General features: G+C 50.4%; 1 protein-coding gene and 1 non-coding gene across 8 annotated transcripts; both read right to left on the reverse strand.

Moving 5' to 3' along the window:
* Positions 1–585: 585 nt before the first annotated feature.
* Positions 586–19,261, reverse strand: Eif4g1 (eukaryotic translation initiation factor 4 gamma 1). 7 transcript variants are annotated; one of them, XM_058585093.1, is made up of 34 exons: positions 19,109–19,261; positions 18,260–18,316; positions 17,937–18,030; positions 17,558–17,644; positions 17,056–17,076; positions 16,298–16,474; positions 16,006–16,105; positions 14,568–14,680; positions 13,705–13,797; positions 13,436–13,505; positions 12,327–13,154; positions 11,973–12,061; positions 11,690–11,876; positions 11,468–11,601; positions 11,190–11,348; positions 10,840–11,025; positions 10,462–10,659; positions 9,971–10,117; positions 9,535–9,771; positions 9,269–9,373; positions 9,006–9,165; positions 8,695–8,795; positions 7,773–7,875; positions 7,447–7,549; positions 6,981–7,213; positions 6,718–6,836; positions 6,437–6,609; positions 5,889–6,014; positions 5,651–5,732; positions 4,388–4,486; positions 4,158–4,292; positions 3,946–4,027; positions 3,676–3,816; positions 586–1,213 (listed from the first exon to the last, which is right to left on the reverse strand). In XM_058585093.1, the coding sequence occupies exons 3-34, from the start codon at positions 17,994–17,996 to the stop codon at positions 1,029–1,031; spliced, it is 4,833 nt and encodes a 1,610-aa protein (XP_058441076.1). In that variant the 5' UTR covers positions 17,997–18,030; positions 18,260–18,316; positions 19,109–19,261; the 3' UTR covers positions 586–1,028. The 7 variants fall into 7 exon arrangements, with proteins under 7 accessions (XP_058441076.1, XP_058441074.1, XP_046318530.1 ...); XM_058585091.1 differs by having other exon boundaries at positions 10,840–11,028; XM_046462574.2 differs by lacking the exon at positions 17,056–17,076.
* On the reverse strand, positions 8,875–8,950 carry LOC124105487 (small nucleolar RNA SNORD66). Its single transcript, XR_006855741.1, has one exon. It is a non-coding gene; the product is annotated as a small nucleolar RNA SNORD66 (small nucleolar RNA).
* Positions 19,262–19,682: the final 421 nt, after the last annotated feature.

Below are 19,682 nucleotides of genomic sequence, written 5' to 3' on the forward strand. Positions count from 1 at the left end.
GTAAACATAGGGGCGTGACCGCCCGCGTCTCCACCTAGAGCGGGCGGGACAAGGCTGACGTCACAGCCGCGCTGAGGGAGCTTAGGGCCGAGTTCGGAAACCGCTGGTCCTGTATTCGCCAGCCTCTGCCAAGCCACCTTGAAGGCAGGGGAGGTGCTCTCTGGGCAGTGCTGCCACACTACTCGAGGGCAGAAAATCTTGCTGCACCCAGTCCCCTCAGTAAAAGAGGACATCCTTAAGTCAGAAGGGCTTCTCTGCCATCTGACGAAACCCAGAGACTTCTTGGCACACAGGGGAATGGATTACATTCAGGTAAGAGCAATAGTCCGGCAACTATCTTCTAATAAGTACTCCACAGGTACCAGACTTCCCTCTCCTCTCATAACCAAGAGTGAACTCCTCACATCCACACCAAGATCCTAAACCCTCCGGAAGGCAGTGGCTTCTCAGATGCCCAAAATCATGGGTCAGGAGAGGTGCCAGGTTATAGGAACAATGCTACAGTGCCAGCTCTGGAAAGAAAGATGCCCACCTATCCATACCCCTTCTCCAAAGGGAGCAGGCCATAAAGCAGAGGCAGTGAACTTAATTGAATTCATGTTTAATAATTACAGGCACCGTGCCCCCCCTTCCCCCTGCCCAGGCAGCAGCAGGGGTGGTGCAGGGGCTGGGGCATATGCCCCCAGCAGCGAGGACGGCAGTCCCAAGAGTGATTTTCAGAAAATAAAAAAGGACCCCAGGGGCAGGCGGTGGTGCCCTCCCCCCAAGACACACCAAATTTCAAGACTTTATATATAATATATCTCTGTGCCCCAGGGGGAAAGGGACACCTGGCAGCATCCTGGAGGGGGGCCCCAGGCAGCCCCAAGCCATCCTGCCTCTTCAGCCACTTTATTAGCTCAGACACATCGCACTACAGGCACCCACTGCCACCACCGCCGCCGCTGCCGCCGCCCCCCTGCAGTCCAGGCGGCTGGCCGGGCCATCCGCGTGTCCATGGGGCTCCAAGTCCCCAGCCCCACCCGCCCTCAGTTGTGGTCGGACTCCTCCTCCTCGGCCTCACGAAGCCAATTGAAGAAAGCTGTGACAGATTTAAGGGCCACTCCCTTGCCCTGCTGCTCAGCGGGATCCTTGCTGCTCTCCCAGCTGTAGAAGGCGTCCTCCTTCACCACATCCTCATCATACAGGGCATCAAAGAACATCCGAAGCAGGTCTGCAAGCCATCAAGCAGCAGTTAGAAGTGACTGGCCACAGCCATGCTACCCTGTCCCTAGGGATTTCTATGTTAAACAAGGCCCTGACCTACCACCCTGACATTTGTGTCTTGAGCATTCCAGAGTGACTAGGCCTGACAGGATGCTAATCTCATGATCTAAGAGACCGATGCGCAGAAATGAGTCAGCCATCGAAAAAAGCTTTACAAACTTGCCCAGCCTCACCTTGGCAGCTTCAAAGGTCTCTACTTGTGATATATTTAATGTGGAAAACTACATGCAGAATTGGTACTCCTGGATTTAGGGACTCACAAGTCTATCACTAAGGTTAAGGGTATAACCTGGAACATCCACCATTCCCCCCCAAAGATCTTGACCTTCAATCCCCATTTCCTCTTCCTTCCCATACATCTCCTGAACCCTCTCCAACCTTTACACTTTTGAGGAGTGCTATCTCCTTTGCCAGAAGACCCTTTCTCTTTGTCACTTTCCTAGTAAATCTCTGATTCAAGTACCCCCACAATGCTTTAACCCATTCTCCAGCACTGGCCACTTCAGGGCTTCCTTAAGCACTTTGCACATGACACTGCCTATCTTTCCAAACCAAAGGACACTCCTAAAAAACAGGAGGACAGAGTAAGTGAAGTACAGGATCTCAAGTCTAGACTTGAGAAAATCCTAAGAAATCCACAAACTTCTTGTGGACACAAACTCCTCCCACCCCTGTGCTTCAAATTCCATGCACACTCCCTCCCAGAGGATCCCATTTAATCAAAACTATTCACTCTGCCCTCTATATTCAGAAGCCCAAGTTTCTCCCAGGTACACAAAGGGCCCCCCTTAGAACCACTAATTCATAGCTCAATGTAAGATTCTATCTATACTTGCTGTCTCCTTTCCCATCTCAGTCAGTATTTCAGTCCTTTCCAATCCAGAGCCTGCTTCCTGTGCCACCAAATACTGTTTTTGCCAGGGTGACAATATGTTTTTACTTTTCAGAAATTCTTTCAAGTCTGCTCTTACTGAACTCTCTGAAACATGGTAGCATTGTCTTCTACTTCCCTATCCAAAATTCTCTTTGTCCAAAGGTCATTGCCCTCCTTTAGTCCCGGCCCGTTGTCATCCCCAGTATTTCATCCCAATCCCATTGGGCAATCCTACATCTTCTTGTGACTTACACAGGTACTTATTACCCTATGCTAGCACCTCACAGATGTGCTTCCTAACCTGGCTACATTCTCCCAGATGGATCCAAATTCCCATCTACCTACCTACCATCTCTGAGCCCTGACCCCGGAATACCATGAACTCAACTTGACCCAATGTTTCTCACCCCTGACCCAGAACACCATGAACTCAACTTGACCCAATGTTTCTCACTCCAGTGGCAGATGGCATCACATTATCACCTGCCCTACTCAAACTACTATGAGAACCACTTTTGACTTCCAATCAGTTATGTCCCCCACCCCAGGCCTGTGACTAAAAGCTGTCAACTCCATTTCCTAAGTATCTCTTGAATCTGCTCACCCTTTCCCCCACTATCCACTATCACCAGGAAGATGGAACCATGAATGTCAACCTCCTACACTCTCTTCCCACTCCAAACCATTATTTCCCAGTATAGCCAATGATATAAAAAATAAAAATTTTTTCTCCCTTGCTTCAGGCCCTTTGGGCCTCACCTGGCCCTTAGGTAAAATCCCAAAGACCTTGCCATTCACACAGCCCTGCAGGACCCGTCCCTGTCCATCTCTCCAGCCCCTCCTGCCTCATACCAATTGGTCACTGTGCTCTCCTGCACTGGCCTTCCCTTCAGCAGCTCCTCTGTCTCATGTCACATTCCTTCTACTTGAGAATCTATATACACAGTGCCTTTGGTTACAAGGGTCCTCCCTCCATCTGTCTCTTAGCTAATTCCCACTTACCATCCCTCAGACCCCTCTTTCAATAACTTATACTTGTTACTGACTCCACACCACCACGGGAACTATGCTAAACTTCCTATGATTACCCCAATGCCCTGACACATATCTATTGGCAGAATGCACAATCTCAGACTTGTTAACCTAAGCCTCAGTCTCCTTATGTGGAAAATGGGGATAATACCATCTACCCTAAATAACAGTTGTGATGATGAAAAGGAGGCAAGGTTAAGCAAAGCATTTCAGACTTGTGTCAGGCAGAGTGGGACAAAAGATGCTATCATTTATCATCTCTGCACTATTGGCATCTAACAGATAGCTAGGCATAAAGCAAGTAATCAATTAACTTTCAAGGCTGAGACTAAACCCAATTTGTAGGCAAGGAAAAACTATGCAGGGGAAAGTAATCAAACCATCAGGGCATTTTGCTCTCCACTTAATTACCCACCTTTCTTGGTTTGAGTCCCTTCCACAACCACCCCCTGCTATGTGGCAATCCCTCCACCCCACCTCTGTCCCTGCAGCCTGGCTCTTACTGGCGGGCTGCTCTAAGGTCACTACAAGGGCTTGGAGGGCATAGAGCGCTTGCAGCTCCTTCTGCTCATCACATAGGTATTTCTGTAGCAGTCTTGCTCGTGCTTTCAGCACTGCAACATCCACTCGGAGAGGAGTCTCAACTATAGGGAAGAAGAAGGGATAAGTGGAACAATGCAGCCTTAGAGTGGTTCAGCCCCAGGAGGCCAGACTGAAATCCTTTTCCCTCCCTTTTGTCCGCGAGGCCCACCCTTTTCCCTGCCATCTCTTACAGATAATTGAAGAATAGCAGACAGTTTTCATAAGGGCTCGAACTAATGTGTTGGATGCTATCTGTTGCTCACTCAGGTTGGCCTGTGCAGGAAAAACAAATGGCCCATAAGTTCTGACTTGTTGCCCCTCAGTCTCCATGCTTGCCATCCTCCACCTCACCACAAGAAATGCCTTTCTTCTATCCCTCCCCCAATATCCCGGAGAAACATACGTCTATCCAGTCGAACACCCGCTGGTTACTGCTACCCTCCTTCAGCAGCTTCTCCAGCTGCCTGCTCAGCTCCTCGAAGGGGAGTGCCCTCTGGCCAGGGCTTTCTGACTCCTCTCCTAGGGTATACTCCACCTTCTGCAACCAAATATGGCCAGTCAAGAGGTCAGATGAGGGAAGAAGATGACTAGCTAGATTCAAATGCTAAAATTAATGTTTTAACAGCCCCAAACCTGTTCAGCGACAAATGCACCAACGTCCTGGCCTTCGGGTAGAAATTCTTTCCAGCTGAGTCCAGCCTCTCGCCAAAGCATCCCTATCTTTTTGGGACCCTGGAAAACATAAGAACAACTAAGCATCCTTGTATCTCTCCAAAGATCCAACAGCTCCAAAACAGACATCCAACAAATATTCACTGAAAGCCCACTAGGTATCTACTAGGAGCTAAGGATGCCACAAAGGTAACACTTAGGCAGAGCCCTTCCATGCCTTCAGTCTAGTGCAGAGCACAGCTGTCAGTCAAGTATGCAAGTTACATTAAAAAAAAAAAAAAAAAACCAACCTCATGCATCATTACAGTGTTATGATGCTAGGGTGGGGGAAATGATTTAAGCCCCTAGGAAAAAACATCAACCAGCTTTTGCAGGATTCTCAAGTTACTGAATCTTAAAAATCCAAATGCCTCACTCTAGTGTCTTCCATTCTTACCTATATTTCTTTTTTTTTTTTTGATACAGCTTGTCATTATCCCAAGTAACAAATGTGTGCTTACAGAAAGATAACTTGTAACACAAGTATGCCTACTTGTTTCCTAAATTCAGAAAATGTTAGAAGTCCTCACAAAATGAACAATCTGAGTCCTTTTCAATTTAGTCTCACTCCTCCAGTTTCCAGGTAGCTGAACTCCTCTGCAATTGCGTACCCCAGCTTCTCACTACCACTAAGTAACAACTTGCCTTTCTCCATCTTTTCGCCTTTATATTAGTCAGTCACCAATTAACTTTCAAAAGCAGCTTCAGCGCCTTTCAAAGAAAACCTTCTGTCGTGAACACTGGCAAATACTTAGCAACCTCACAATACTTAAGATACTCCTTTTTCAACTACTGTTTCACTCTCCACCATACACTGTGGCTTTTAATAAGCTGTCATTTCTTACCTTCTCTACCAACTAGTGTTTCTAACTGCATTTCACTCATTGCTGTATCTGCAGTGTTCACTAGGTTGTAAATATTCAAAGGAATGCTTGTTGAATGAATGAATGAATCAACAACAGTGTAGAATCTTACACTGCTATTTTCTTTGGCTTTCTCCAGAACTCATGATAGAAACTATATGAAGGAGAATGCCCACCTCAACATTTCCTCTCTCAGATACCATCATGGTCCTGCCATCACCAAAACTCTAGCCCAAGAAAGGACCATGTGGATTCACAGCCACAGGGAGTAGCAAAAACCATACAGAAATCATGCATACCACCCAGTAAGAGGCCCACTCACCATGCTTTTGCATAGAAGGCCCAGGATCTCTATCAACAGAGAAGTAGCTTTGCCTAAAGGTCTCAGAGGCTTTGTAATCTCCCTATAAAAAGAGAAAACCCCAGTGATGACAGCTTCTATGGCCTTCTCACCACCACTCCATCCCTCTCCAAATATAGCCATCCAATCTATCACAGCTCCCTCCCTTCCGTCTTTCCTACAGTCTCTACCTTCCCTGAATTCCAAGGGGGGAACTTACCTGAACAGCTCTCCCATAGGTATCCCTCCGTCCTGCAGAATGGGTGTTACCAATTCTGCCAGGTAAAGCCACACATGGGGGATGTCAATTTCCATGTCCTCAGCCAATTCCAGGATTTCATACAGCCTGCAAAGGGAATTCAAAGTCAGGCTATCCTGGATAAGATAGCCCAGACCCCCACTCTGCTTCTGGGTTAACATGGCATGACATAAGTATCAACTTATGGTACCCTCCAGGAACATTTTCTAAGAGAGTTTATCTCAAGCTAAGGTCACCTTCTTGTCCTTGGATGCCTCACCAACCTCAAAGCAATGTTGACCAAGATAGTTGAACCTACATTGTTTTGAGACAGGGTCTTACTATGTTGCCCAGACTGGCCTTGAACTTGCATCTCCCACCTCAAACTCCAGAGGAGCTGGGATTATTGGCATGTACCACCATGCCCAAATGGGCCTATACCCTTAAACACAAAGTTCCAGGGGTCCCAACAAAGGGAAAAGAATTTATGTGTACATGAAATATGGGAGGCCCACAGAAGTTGGTCATACCCTTGGTAGTACTGGGCAGTAGAAAGGTGCCCAGCGCAGAGCAGCTGGTGCAGCAGCCGCCCCATATGCTCACGAGCAATGGTGCTGCGCTCCAGCGTAGACTCAATGCCATGCCGCACAAAGATAAACAGCAGAGAGGGTGAGGCCAGCTCCTGCACACACTGCACTGCCTCCTAAGGGGCACAGGGAGAAAGCAGTCAAGCCTGGTCCAAACCCTGCACCCCCATATGCTCCCACCCTACCCACTTGGCAATAGCTCAAGCCCACCCCCCACTGCTGACCTTCATGTCATTGAGATGGAGATATTCCTCAATGATGGCCTTAGATTTCTTTTCCAGCTCCTCCTCTGAAAGTGAGGCCTTCGGGGGGCTCACCGGGGGTAGGGTGGCTTCCCGCTTCACTGAAGGGTGGGGGGAGAACACAGATCCCAGATTCTTTAGTTCTAGTCTTCTTAGCAAACAGGGCCTGGACTTCCTGAGAGATAGGGACCAGCTAGTCCCACACTAGCCAACACCCTTTCTTCTCCATTCTCCCAGCCCCTCACCAGCATCTCGCCCACGGTCCCGATCCTCTGTGAGGCTAGCTGCCTTGCGTAGTCCCTCAGGCTGGGAGGGCCGCTCTCTACTCCGCTCCTCCACTTCTTTGCTGAAACTTCTCTTAGTGGCAGGTGTCCGTGCTCGATCAAGTCGGTCCCCACGTTCACCTCCTCGTTCACTCCGCTCTAGTCTGTCTCCCCGGTCCCCAGTTTTCTCACCTCGTTCCCGGCTCAAGCTACTCCTAGAAGAAAGATAGGCACATTGTCTCTTACCTATACTGCCAGGAACTCACTCATGTAATTACCCAACATGCTGAGCAACTGCTGGGCCTCTTTGATGGCATCAGGAATGTGCCTTAAACTTAACCAAGGGCTTGGAGCATTACAGGTGAGAAACTCCCAGGTTGGGGAAAACAAGAAAAACCCACTCATAGTATTCTCAATGTCAAGAACAAAAACCTCTAGAAAATCTCACCTCTGCACCACACGTCTGTTATCTGTGCTCTCTGTGGGTACTGCTTGTTGAAGGGCTGAGAAGCGATTCAATGTACTAGTAGCTGGGCGAGCAACTTCTGAAGCTGGGGAGGCAGAAAACCTGGATTAAAATCTCCACTTTCTTGCATTTTTTCTCCAACTTGCCAGTTTAGAACACTCAAGTCCAGGCTGAGAAAGCAATTAAACATCTAGCACCACCTATATGCCTCCTGCATACCTAACCACTCATATAGGTATAGGTAAGGCTTTGCCATTAAGAGAGCTTAGATTAATAACCACTCAGCTCCTTATAGTGGCCTTCCATACCTGCATCTGAGGGCTTGGCTCCTGAGCCCCCACTGCTGCCCTTGCCCCAGCTCAGTCGCCCTCCAGGTGCAAAGAGCTGGTTGTTGGAATCAATGGAGCCAGGCTGCAGAAGAAAAGGGAGTAGAGAATCTTGGGTCTGACCTGACCAAAGTTCTTGGCCAGTACCACCACACACAGCCACACCAGTAGTGAATACCCCAGATCAGGGGTCAGGCAAACTTTCTGTAAAAGGCCAGAAAGCAAAAAATTTACTTATATTATTTGGGGCTTTGTAAGTCAGAGTCTCTATTGCAACTACTCAATTCTGCCACTATAGCATGAAAGCAGTCCTGGATGACATTTAAAAGGAATGAATGCGGCTATATTCCAGCAAAACTTGTGTGTGTGTATATATACACATTATACATGCATCAGGAAATGGAGATTGAACCCAGGGACACTCTACCTGAGCTACATCTCCAGCCCTTTTTTTCATTTTTTTTTCTTTTAAGATGGGGTCTTGCTAAACTGCAGAGGTTGGCCTTGATCTTGAGATCCTCCTGCCTCAACCTCCCAAGCAGTTGGGATTACAGGAGTGCACCACCATTCCCAGCACAATTAAACTATAGACACTGAAATTAAAATTTTATGTAATTCCTGTCATGAAATACTACTTATTTTTTTAATTTTTCTCAACAATTTAAAAACATAAAAACTATTCTTGTCTCATGGGATATACAGAAGCAGGTAATGGACCAGATTTGGCATGTGTTAACAGTTTACCCAGCCCAATGTGAATAAATCCCTAGGAGTTAGTGGTTAACAATCTAAACAGAGTCTAAAAACTCAGCAGCTACCTCTCCCATCATACAAAGATCCAAACCTGAGCTTGATGCTTGCCTGATCCCTCTTTACCCTCCACCCCACGAGCACATACCCATACCTTTGTGATCTTGGTGAGTCGTGAAGTGTCAATGGGGCGGCTGCCTTTGCTGATAGGAACTGTGTTCCAGCCACCATCATCCACAAGTGGAAGGCCACGGCCTGGGACAAAAAGGGGGACATACTGGAATAATGAATAAATCCTAGTAGCCCCTTCCCCTTGGGCCACCTTAAGTCTCCCTTCCTCAGATCCTCAGTTCCATCATGGGGTCTCAGTGGCCCAGACACGTGGCACTAACAAGAAGTCATCAGCGGAAAGAATAACCCCTCAGTCCCTTCCTGCCCACTCCTTCATCCTAGCCTCCAACTCACTAATAGGTGGGCCTGGAGGGCCACCCCGACGCTTGTCGCTGCCCTTGGCCATGAGCTGCTGCACTTTGATGTGTTCCCGATGCTCTTCCATCTCAGCCTCCTTATGGATCTGGTCAATTGTCTTAGGACCCTGATCCCCTCGGCGAGGCACCCAGTTACTCTGTGAAGAGGAAGCCAGTTGTAATTTTATTAGGAAGGGCCAGATGGTAGTATTAAGAACTGGGAGTAGCAGACTGGTGGTAGCAAGGAGGGAATGCTCATACCTGTCGCAGATCTAGCACATCCTGTAGCATGAAGCGGATGCGAGATGATGTCTTCTTTTCTTTAATGATTTTTTCCATCTGGTTGAAATATTGATCCATTCGGGGCTAGGAAGAAGCAAAGAGATCAGGTCAGGAACTTGTAATAAATACCTCCCCTTCCAATGCTGTAGCTCAGCAGCACAGACCCACCAGACTAACAAGAATGTCATCAGTGGACTGGGCCGCACATGCTGCAGCCTTCCACTTTCACACTGAAGTGCCCCTACCTTGGCTTTTGCAAAGTCCAGGTCTTTGCCAATGGTGGTAAGCAAACGACAGAGGCATTCCAGGGACTCTTCATCATGGTTCTTGAGTAGTTTGACCACACAATCATGCATTATAGCCTCTGTTAACATCTTCAGCTTGAACAACTCCCCAATAAACTTTATATTCCCTAAAGAGCGCCGCCGGGCTATGTCCCGAGCCTCTTCCAACTCTTCCTTCAGGCGTCCCCGTTCCTCTGCCTGCCAGTCACAGCACACGAATCCATTTCAAAAAGATACCAATTGGCTAAAACTCTTCTCTACTAATATGCATATCCAATAGAGGCAGAGATCCACCTACCAAGGATTTCATTAACCCCCCCTTCCTTATCCCCACCCAAATTCTACAACCTACTAGTACCTGGAGGGTAGTAATTAATTTAAAAGTAGGTTTTCTCACCGTAGCAGCTTCATCCATCTCTTTTTGTTTTTTTTCAAACACTTCGTCATCATCTTTGTCTTTCTCAAATTCTTTCTGACATCGATTTAACAGCAGTTTTCGGAAGTTCACAGTTACCGTTGGCTTTTCTGTAGTGGGCACTTTCAGCTGTTATGTCAAAGAGAATGTCACACTCAGACCTGTCCAGGGCAAGGAAGGTCAAGAGTCGTCTTCTTCTTAATATATTTTTTTGATTGTAATTGGATACAATACCTTTATTTTATTTATTTTTACGTAGTGCTGAGGATCAAACCCGCGAGCAATGTACCACTTAGACAAAACCCCAGCCCCAAGGCCAAGAGTCTTTAACCACCTAAGACCTCTGACCCTGACTCTGCCCCTTCCTGGCTGCCATCAACAGCACAAACAAGAGGGGAACCCAGAAGCTAGACTCTAGAAGCCTTGATAAGAAGTTAGAAGATGATGAGATTTAGAAAACAGTGGAAACTAACCGCCATGAGACAACGGCACATGTTGGCATAGGCCACAGAGAAGTTGGGCTCTGAAATGGCCTTCTCAAAGATAAGGTCAATGACCCCTTTGAGGCGTTCCTCCGTGTCAATGGCCAGCTGTGTCACCTGCTTCATAAGCTGTTGGAACATCTGGGGTGTCAGCTTATTCAGGATGGAGCGTACCCTGCGGAACAGGTCCTGTAGGGAAGAGGGGACAGAGAAGTCACAGAATCCAGTGAAGTTTTGAGACAAAGGCTGCTGGGAAGGACATGAGAGGATGGGGGGGACAGAGTTAGGTACTAGTGGTCAGTATGAGAACAAAGTGGGCTCAGATCTCTGAGAGCAGGAATAGAGACCCACAGCAGGACTTGCCAGTACCTGGGTTTTGCTGCCATCAGCATCTTCTTCACCGCGATCCTTATCAGCCGCTGTCCGCTTGCTGCTGGGTTTCCAGGCCTTCTCTGCTTTGTTCAGTTTTATATCTTCAGTCATCAACACGGTGGCAATGATTTTGCGTGGTTCCTTTCGGGGACCCTGCTGAGAACGCCTGGGCCCCAGACCAGCCTGCTAAGTAAGGGATTAGGACAAGTGAAGATACAAAGTTCAGAAGCACAACACATGACCCCGATACCACACATCTCCAGGGCAGACTTCTCCCCATCCCGCAACAAAACACACCTGAGACCCTGACACCTTGCCCATCTGCCTCTTTAGATAGCCCCACTCACCGGCCCTCGGGGCAGCTCCCCACCTGGCCCACCCCTTGGGGGCCCACGATTGCTAAGGGCTGGTCGGCCAAAGTTGGCAAAGGATGGAGTGAAGTCTGGACCACAATTTATGCCAGGTAGCCTAGAGGGATCCAGCGACCGCAGTGGTGTTTTATTGGCCTGCGAAGAAGACAAAGAAGGTCTCAAAAGCAGCCGGAGATTAATGACTATTCTTTCTGAGCCTCAGGCTCCTCTTCAGTTCATCTCAAACTTACCCTCCTCCCCATCAAACCACCAACCTTGTCAAGCACCACATCAGTAATATGGGGCAATCCCTCCGGCTTCTGCATACTGGCAAAGATGAATTGAAAGCCAAGCAGGAACTCACGGTCATAGCGCTTTTTCTCCTCAAGATTCAGAGGCTTCCACTGATCTGCAACAGAAGATGCATCAGTCATATTTCTGTCTCCTATGGCCCTGACACGAACAATCAGTCATTCTCAACACTTCCTTCAGCATACCTGATCTGTATTCATATTTCTGTTCCCCAGGTTGGATGTTCTCAGCATTGTGGATTTTGTCCTCTTTTGAGTCCCAAGTCTCATCTGTTTCCTCAGGTCGTGGGGGCACACTGCTACCCTCAGACTCTGGACCTGGATTATTGCCTACGGGAGGCTGATTCTCCACCTCTGGTACTGCTGGGTTTACCTGTAACCATACAACACCCAGTTTGGGTTGCAAAATAACCACTGTTTCATACCCAAACTCTCTCCTCTCCCTTCCCCTATTAGCTGCTTTCCTTACCTCTTTGAAGGCATCCAGAAGGTCTCCCACAGCCTCCTTCTTATTGAGCTCCTTAATTTTCCGTCTCCTCTTTGGCACGGATACTGCCACTTTAAAAAAAAAGAAGTGGGAATAACTTAAAGAGTACCCCAAACCCATGGAAAAAATACAAAGTAATCACAGTACAATCCTTTCTCTTCCCAACCCACCCACTCTAGGCTCACAAGTTTTAAAAGTTCTTATTCTAGCTTTTAGGTTGGTTCAGTCACAGGGCTTCCATAACCCAGAGAAGCTGCCCAAATGGGAGGTCATCAATGAAGAGAAGAGCTCCACCCTGCAGCTTGCCCCACCTCCACCATCCAGCCAACACCTTACCTTGAGTGGCTGCTGGCGCCTCCAAATTCTGGGACAAGTGGGCTGGGACAGGGGCACTCTCTGGAGGGAGGAGTTCCTCTCCTCCCTTCTCATTCTCAGCTTCTCCTACTTCTTCTTCTTCTTCCTCTTCCTCCATTCCCTCCTCCTGAGCAGAGGAAATAGCTGGAGGAGCCGAAGCTGGAGAAGCTGGAGCAGCACAGAGGATGGTGGGGGAAGCCACTGATACGGTAACCTCCTTGGCCTGCTCTTCTGGTTCACTAACTGGGCTTAAGTCCACAGCTGGTGGTGAGGGAGCTCCATTGAGCAGTTCCTCAGGTTGGGCAGTTGGAGCAACAAGCACAGGAGATTCGGAAGGGCAAGCCGGAAGAGGGGGAGGAACAAGCTCGGGACTTGATTCCACCTCTGGTTCCAGATCCTCAGATGGGACCATGCCATTAGGCTCATGAATTTCCAACTTGTGAGATGCCAGGGGAGTGGGAACCTGGAGAGGACTGGAAGCGAACTCAGATTCTGGAACTGGTTTGCTAAGTGTCACTTCTACTTCCAGTATAGGTTCAGCAAGAGGAGTGGGTTCTGGAGAGAGGCAGTATGGCTCCCCAGTTTCACGGGAGATAGGGGTAGATTCTTCTACAGACATTTGTATCATCCCCGTTGTCATAGTGTCCCCAGAAATAGAAAGGACTCCGAGATTAGGCTCAGACCCCGGTTCCAAGATTGGGGGGGGTGATGGGGTTGGAGAAGGTGATGAAGGCTGGGATTCTGAAGGGCTGTGCTCTGGGCCAGGCAGACCTGACCGGCCCCCAATGATTGCTCCCTGCGACCGGTCATCTGCACCACAGGAAGGAAGAATGAGTATCTGAAGCCAAGTCCTTCACTGTTATTACTTCTCCTCCTACCCAGAACACTCCTAATTGAACATTTCCATCCCACCCTTCAAACTTCACATTGAAATTATTTCCCCTTCTCATCTAAAATACCACCCACCCTTCAATCTACTACCCAAAACCTCATTCTTCTGTAGTACCCAGTTCAAGTCAATCCACCTTCCTGGAATTTCCAATTGCCACACACTATTTCCCATAAAAGCTCCTTCCCACTGGCTTTCTTACCTGGCCGGACAATGACAGCAACCTGGGGCGTCTCCCCATTAGCTTGAGGCTCCTGACCACCTCCCGCTGTCTGCAGGACACAAAGGGTTACCAAGTTTGCACTGAACAATCCCACAACCCTTCTTTACTAGGCCATTTCTACTTTAACGCTGCCTAGAAATTCAGGAAAGCAGGGAAACAAAACCCTTCAGGAAATACACAAGGTACTTAGGAGCTCAAGATAGAAAAGTCATTCCAGTCAAGCTATCACTCAAAAAAGGAGGCAGTACCTGGGGAGGGGTGGGTGTGGAGGCAGTGCGGGCCCCTGACATGATCTCCTCAGTGATATCCTTCCCTCCTTGGTTTGGATCTCGAATTCGAATCTGGGGAAGAGAAAGCTATGGAATGACCGGGAAGCAGGAGGAGCCCACCTCTCCACCCTGCCCCACTCCTAAGACTCTGGGCCAACCCCCCACCCCCTACTTGGCAGTAGGTGGGTGGGTGCCAGAAACCCCATAAGTTCTACTGTCAACCCATCCAGCTGCTCTTGCAGTCCCTGCCCTAGCCCCCACCCCTAAGAGACCCTTAACCTCACAGAGCATCCCTGTACATCACAATGCCCCTCCCTCCCTCACCTCTGCCCTGGCCAGCAGTCCCCAAGTCAGTGGCTGCACACCCTGGGGCCCAGGACCCCCATCTAGCACCCAGCTGGCTCACTTGTGGCTAGTCGGCCTGATCTCTGGGGGCAGGGCCCAGATCCAGTGGGTGGAGCCAGGGTGACTCAGCGGCTTCCCCAGCCCTGGCACCCTATTCTGGGCACCACGCCCAGGGCTTGAGGACTGAGCAGAGGCGGAGGCCTCCAGAGCTTCCAGGACTAGGGGGTGGTGGGGCCACAGAAAACAAACCATTTCCAAGACAAGCTATCAGAAACCCAAAACCAAGCATAGTTCTTATGAACCCCCTACCAGAGCCCAAGTCTCATGGGAATTTCCCTGCTACCCACTTCAGTCTTCCCATGAGTTGAGTCTATACCAAGGTACCTTAGTACCTTACAAAGAACCTGAACATTCTGTGACCCCCCACACTCTCTCTGCATACCATCAGTTGAAGACCTTTCTCTCTGTCCCAGAGCCCCCTGCCTGCAGCTACTCACCGTTTTACGCTCCCTCTTTGGAGCAATCTGGGGTGGCTGGTTCATCAAAACTGGGGCGGGGGCCACGCCAGCAGGAAACTGCTGCACACCTTGGGCTGGGTAGTAGGCGCCAGCTTGGGAGAGGGGGACAGAAAGAAAGAATGGTGGCGGCGTCAAGGCCCAACTATATACTAATGCCTGCTTGAAGACTTCCCACCTCCAGAACCTCTCATCACCCAAGCCAGCCCCTTGCCCTGTCCCGCCCTCCTCCCCCAGGGAATTAGGTGTCTGTCAAAGCTGGGGAACCAGTCTGAACCGCGTTTACAAGAATTCCTGATACTGACACATACACGCAAACACACGCGCACGCGCGCTGCGCGCACACACACCCACCCCTTGTAGGCACGCGCGCTGCGCGCACACACACCCACCCCTTGTAGGCACGCGCGTGCGCGCACACACACCCACCCCTTGTAGGCAGACACTCCTTCCCCACCACACACCAGCTACCTGGAAGTCTCTATTCTATTCCACAAGGGACTCCATGTAAGCACTCTAGCCCCAGCAATTCGCACACATGTACTGTGAAGCTGAAAAAGAATCAGCTCTTTGGCTGGGAATGAGAAATAAGAGATTTGCTAACTCTGTGTTCAACTCAACCTAAGTCCAGTTCTAGCATCCTGCCCCTTTGCAGGGGGAAAGAAAACAAACACACAAAAACCGGTATGAACTGGGTTCAGGATAAAGACAAGTTAATTCCTCAAAGCAATGGCCTCCAAAATGAGATGTACCTGTAATCTCATCCATAATTTCCACTTTTTTTCAACGACTGACACAGTGTTACTTAAATTAGCCATACGTATACACAAACACAAGTATACATGCATTAAAGATACATACTCAAAATTTTTCCTGGTAGAAAAAAATTTTAGAAACCACTGGCATAAAAAACAGACTAATCCCTTCCTAGAACATGAATAAAACACATCTACAAAAACCTCCCCAAATCATACTATATGCCAACCCCTGACCACAGAAAGAGTATCACAAGGAAAGTCCACTAACAGGTTCTGGAGCTGGAACGAAACCCAATTTTTTTTTTAATTTCTTTTTGTAGTTGTAGATGGACAGAATGCCTTTCTTTTTCTTTTTAATGTCATGCTGAGGATCGAACCCAGTGCCTCACACATGCTAGGCAAGCGCTCTGCTGCTGAGCTACAGGCCCAGCCCCCAAACCCTACATTTCTTGACATGGAGACTTCAATTCTGTTGGAAGAGGATCAAATCTCCCCTCACCCACCAACACCAGTTAAATATTGAGCATCAATCCCTACCACCTTTTAGCCCTATTATATTTAGACCAATAGCCACGCCTAGGAAGGGTCTTATGCTTTAGAAAGCAATAAATCAATTTGGATGCTTTCTAAGACATTCTCACCTGACTCCTTCCCCCGCTTACCGTAAGTCCCAAACTCAGTGGGGCTTGCACCGGGATAGAAGCCTGGAGCTCCTGGCTGCACAGGGTACTGCTGTGTCGGGACAACATATGTGGAACGCCCCTAGTGGGGGATGGGGAGGAAGAGGGAAGAGGAGTTGAGGGGAGCTTACCAGCACCATATCAGACTAAAATGACAAAGTAAAACAAGCAGTTCCACCCCTGGAGAAGAGATGGGACTAGAGGGTCAGGGTGGGAGTATTAAGGATTGGGGTACAAGGTCTGTGGCTTACAGACACCAAACTTCCAGCCTCACCTGTCCAGGGATGTAGTAGGCCCCCTGGGAGGCTGAGTAGGAGATCTGGGAAGGGATCATCATTACTTGGGATCCAGCGGGGTAAACATGGGCAGCTGGGCCAGGGCGGGCGGGGGCTGCACTCTGCACTCGGGTGGCTGCACTGCTTGGGGGCTGGGCCCGGCTAGGATAGAAGTGCTGTCAGGAGGGAAGAAAGCAGTTAGCATCAGGAAGGGGAGGAACTTGAACAGCAAAATTAGCACTCTACAATGTCTCTGTATTCTGGAGAGAAGTACTGTGGGCTTCAGAGCATGGAGACCAATCCTTCCAAAACCCACTTGATCAGCTAAGGGTTAAGTGGCCTCTTGTACTCACTCATACCCTCCAAATTCAGATGAACACCTTGCACCCATGTGTATATTTAATTACTCACTGCCATGCATACTCATGTCACCTCCACCAGACTACCCCTCTGCAGAGGATTCCTAACAAACAGATGCATCATGCCTAAAGTAAGGCCCTTTCAGGCAACACACTCCCCAGCATGCACTGTTCCACCTAAGGCACTGAGCAGCTAACTGCTAACATGCAAGTCTCCCAGTTTCCAGATACTCATTCTTCAATATTTAGCCCCTACATGCATAACTCAGCTCAAACTCAAGACCTAAACAGCAAATAAGTCCCCACCCTAAAGACCCCCAATCTGTGTCTAGCCCCTGACTAGATAGAGGGCAGGGTTGAGATCAGGAGTCAGTCCAGGATTAGGAAAGGGGTATTACCTGCAGAGACCTGAATCCTCCCTGAGAGCACATGGGGATAGGAAAGAAGAGAATTATCCCCAAGGTGATGGGGGCAAAATGAAGGAGGTAGGAAAGAATCCTACTTAGTGAGGAAGAACTTGGGGAAGAGATAAAGGCAATAACTAGCTGGAATGTTTTTCTCAACACAGTCCAAAGAAAAATAGGAAAGGGGAACAGAGCAATAGCAACCTCCCAGGAAAAGGAAATAGGAAAGCAAGAGTTGGCAGCAGGGCCCATAGCACTGTCCCCAATCTCACGCATAAGGACCCCAATAATGCCACCCTCACCAACTACATACTTCCTCAAGGGACCAGTCACCAAAATCAATAGCACAAAGTGCAGAGCCAGATGAAAGAACACAAAGCAACTGTCAGGAAGTTGGGGCCAGGTACACAGCTTCCAGTTTCCATCCTAGGCCCAAATTTGCAGAAGCTTTCCAGTTTCCACCCAGGCCCCCTACTCCCCTCCCAAAGCCCCTCACCTGGCGGGGCTGAGAAGGCGTGTTCATTTGTGTTGCTTGTGGCGTACTGAACACCACCGGTGCTGTCTGCCCCGGGGGAAACGCTGGCTGAAGGGGGGAGACCAGAGTTCAGCAAGAGGGGAAGCCCGGTTGGGGCTGAAACCCAAGCTGGTGAAATAAGGGGAGCAGATCTGCGGCAAGAGCCTCAGCAGTCTACATACCCCCTCCCTGTGACAGCCCCCAGAGACAGCCATGGGCCCTGTCTCAGTTTGGCAGCAGGCAGCTGCACTTTGCCCTGACACAGATGGGGCTGGGAAAATCCAGAGGTTGAAACCTGCTCCTGTCGACTGCCTGGTCTCCCCCACCCCCATCCCAGTCCTGCTAATTCCTCCCTAATTACCTGTGGGAGTCCAGGGGATGGGGTGGGTGGGGGGCCTGTGGGCTGTGGAGCTTTGTTCATTTCATTTGGTGCCACATCAGGGTCCCCCCAGCACCTGTTAGGAAAGAGTGGAGCTTGGAAAAGGGAAGAGACCCAAGCATAAAGCAAACTGAGTGGGAGGGATAAGGGTTGAAGCAAGGGCTGGGTTCAACACGGAGCCCAGGAGGTGCCAAGGGAGTGAAGGAGCAGAAAAGATTCAGCCTGTGTCCCCACCAACATGTTGTCAAACACGCATCACATCCAACCCCACACCCGGGCCCTGCTGAAACAGCCCCCACACTCACCCCCTCGGTAAAGAATAAGTCCACGGTGCGGCCTACAGGTTCTGGGCATCCGAGGGCCTGGGTTGGGAGGTGAGGGGTATCAACCTGGCTCCGCGGGGCCCAAGACCAACCAGACCGGAAATTCCAGGTCTCGCTGGCACCAGGCTCCCGGATCACAAACGGAGCAGGCAGCTTCGGCCGTGGTGTCCCCACCCCCCACCACCCGGGGACACACAAGGTATCCCTGCCGCGGAGGCACCCGCGCGGAGCCAGAGGCGAAGCCTGCCGCCGCCCAGGAGTGTAGGCCAGGAAGGGCGGGAGTCAGGCCCTAAAAGGCCAGGCGGGCGGCGGCCACAGAGAAGCCGGTTTCAGGCAAGTGAGGGTCGGCCTGGAAGGGCGGGCGGGGCTGGGGACTCCTCCCTGCCCGCCGCCGCCGCCTCCCTCCCCTGCGCCCTCCTTGCGCAGCGCCGGCCAGTGCCAAAGAACAACGTGTCACTTCCCGGCGGCCGGGCCGCGAAGGGGGGAGGGGGCGACAGGCCGGGAGCCGCCGTGCCTGTGCCCGCAGGCTGCCGGGCCTCCTCGGGTCGGGTGGAGATGGCATATCGCTTCCAGCGAGCCGGGCGCCCTCCCAGCCCGCAGGGCCCGCACGGTTCGGCCCCGCGCTCCCCCACCCCCACTCGCAGCCAGGCCGGGCCAGGCCGGGCACACGTGGGCCGGGGATCGGGCCCCGGGGGTCCGGGGCCCGGGTTTGGGCCTTGGGGCCAGGGCGCCGGGGCGGCGGCGCAGGGTGGCCGGTCCCGGCCCGGATGGCGGCGGATGCGGGGGGAGGGGGTGGGGGGGCCGGGTCGAGCCCGGACATGGCGGCTTTACCTTCAGTCTCCTTCAGTCCGCGCGGCCGAGCCCCACGCAGCCGCACAGACGTAGTCCACAACCATTTCCGGCTCCCCGCACAGATCCCGCTCGGCGGCCACCGCTTCTCCGCAGGCGCAGCCAGCGCCCCCACGTGACCGGCGCCGAGGGCGGAGCCGCGCCGGGCGCCCAGCGCCGGGGAGCACATGGGATTTGCCCCGCCCCGTCACGTGACAGCTACTACCCGCCCCCGTGTCCCCTTCCGAACTCTGGAACTCCCAGACCGACCCCTTTCTCTGGCTGTTTGGCGGTTCTTTAGTTCATTCATACTTTGCTCAAGCATTTATTTAGTGCATACTAAGTGCTCGGCGAGGTGCCAACCCGAAGTTGAGAATACTAAAATTAAACTTGGTGCTGGGTAAATAAATTATGGTACAATACTTATTATGCAGCCTTTTAAAATAGTGTACATTAGATCATTGAAAGGCTTCACAAAAGAAATTAAATGTTACCCTAGAAGAATTGAAACATTCTAACTAAAGAAGTAACTTGAGTAGCCTCGTTGTTTACAAAAATCAGCCACTCCTACGGAGGG

The sequence above is a fragment of the Marmota monax genome, unplaced genomic scaffold, assembly GCF_021218885.2.
Source record: "Marmota monax isolate L192 unplaced genomic scaffold, Marmota_monax_Labrador192_F-V1.1 WCK01_AAM20220418_F8-fsc00100, whole genome shotgun sequence".
In the NCBI taxonomy this organism is placed as follows: Eukaryota; Metazoa; Chordata; class Mammalia; order Rodentia; family Sciuridae; genus Marmota; species Marmota monax.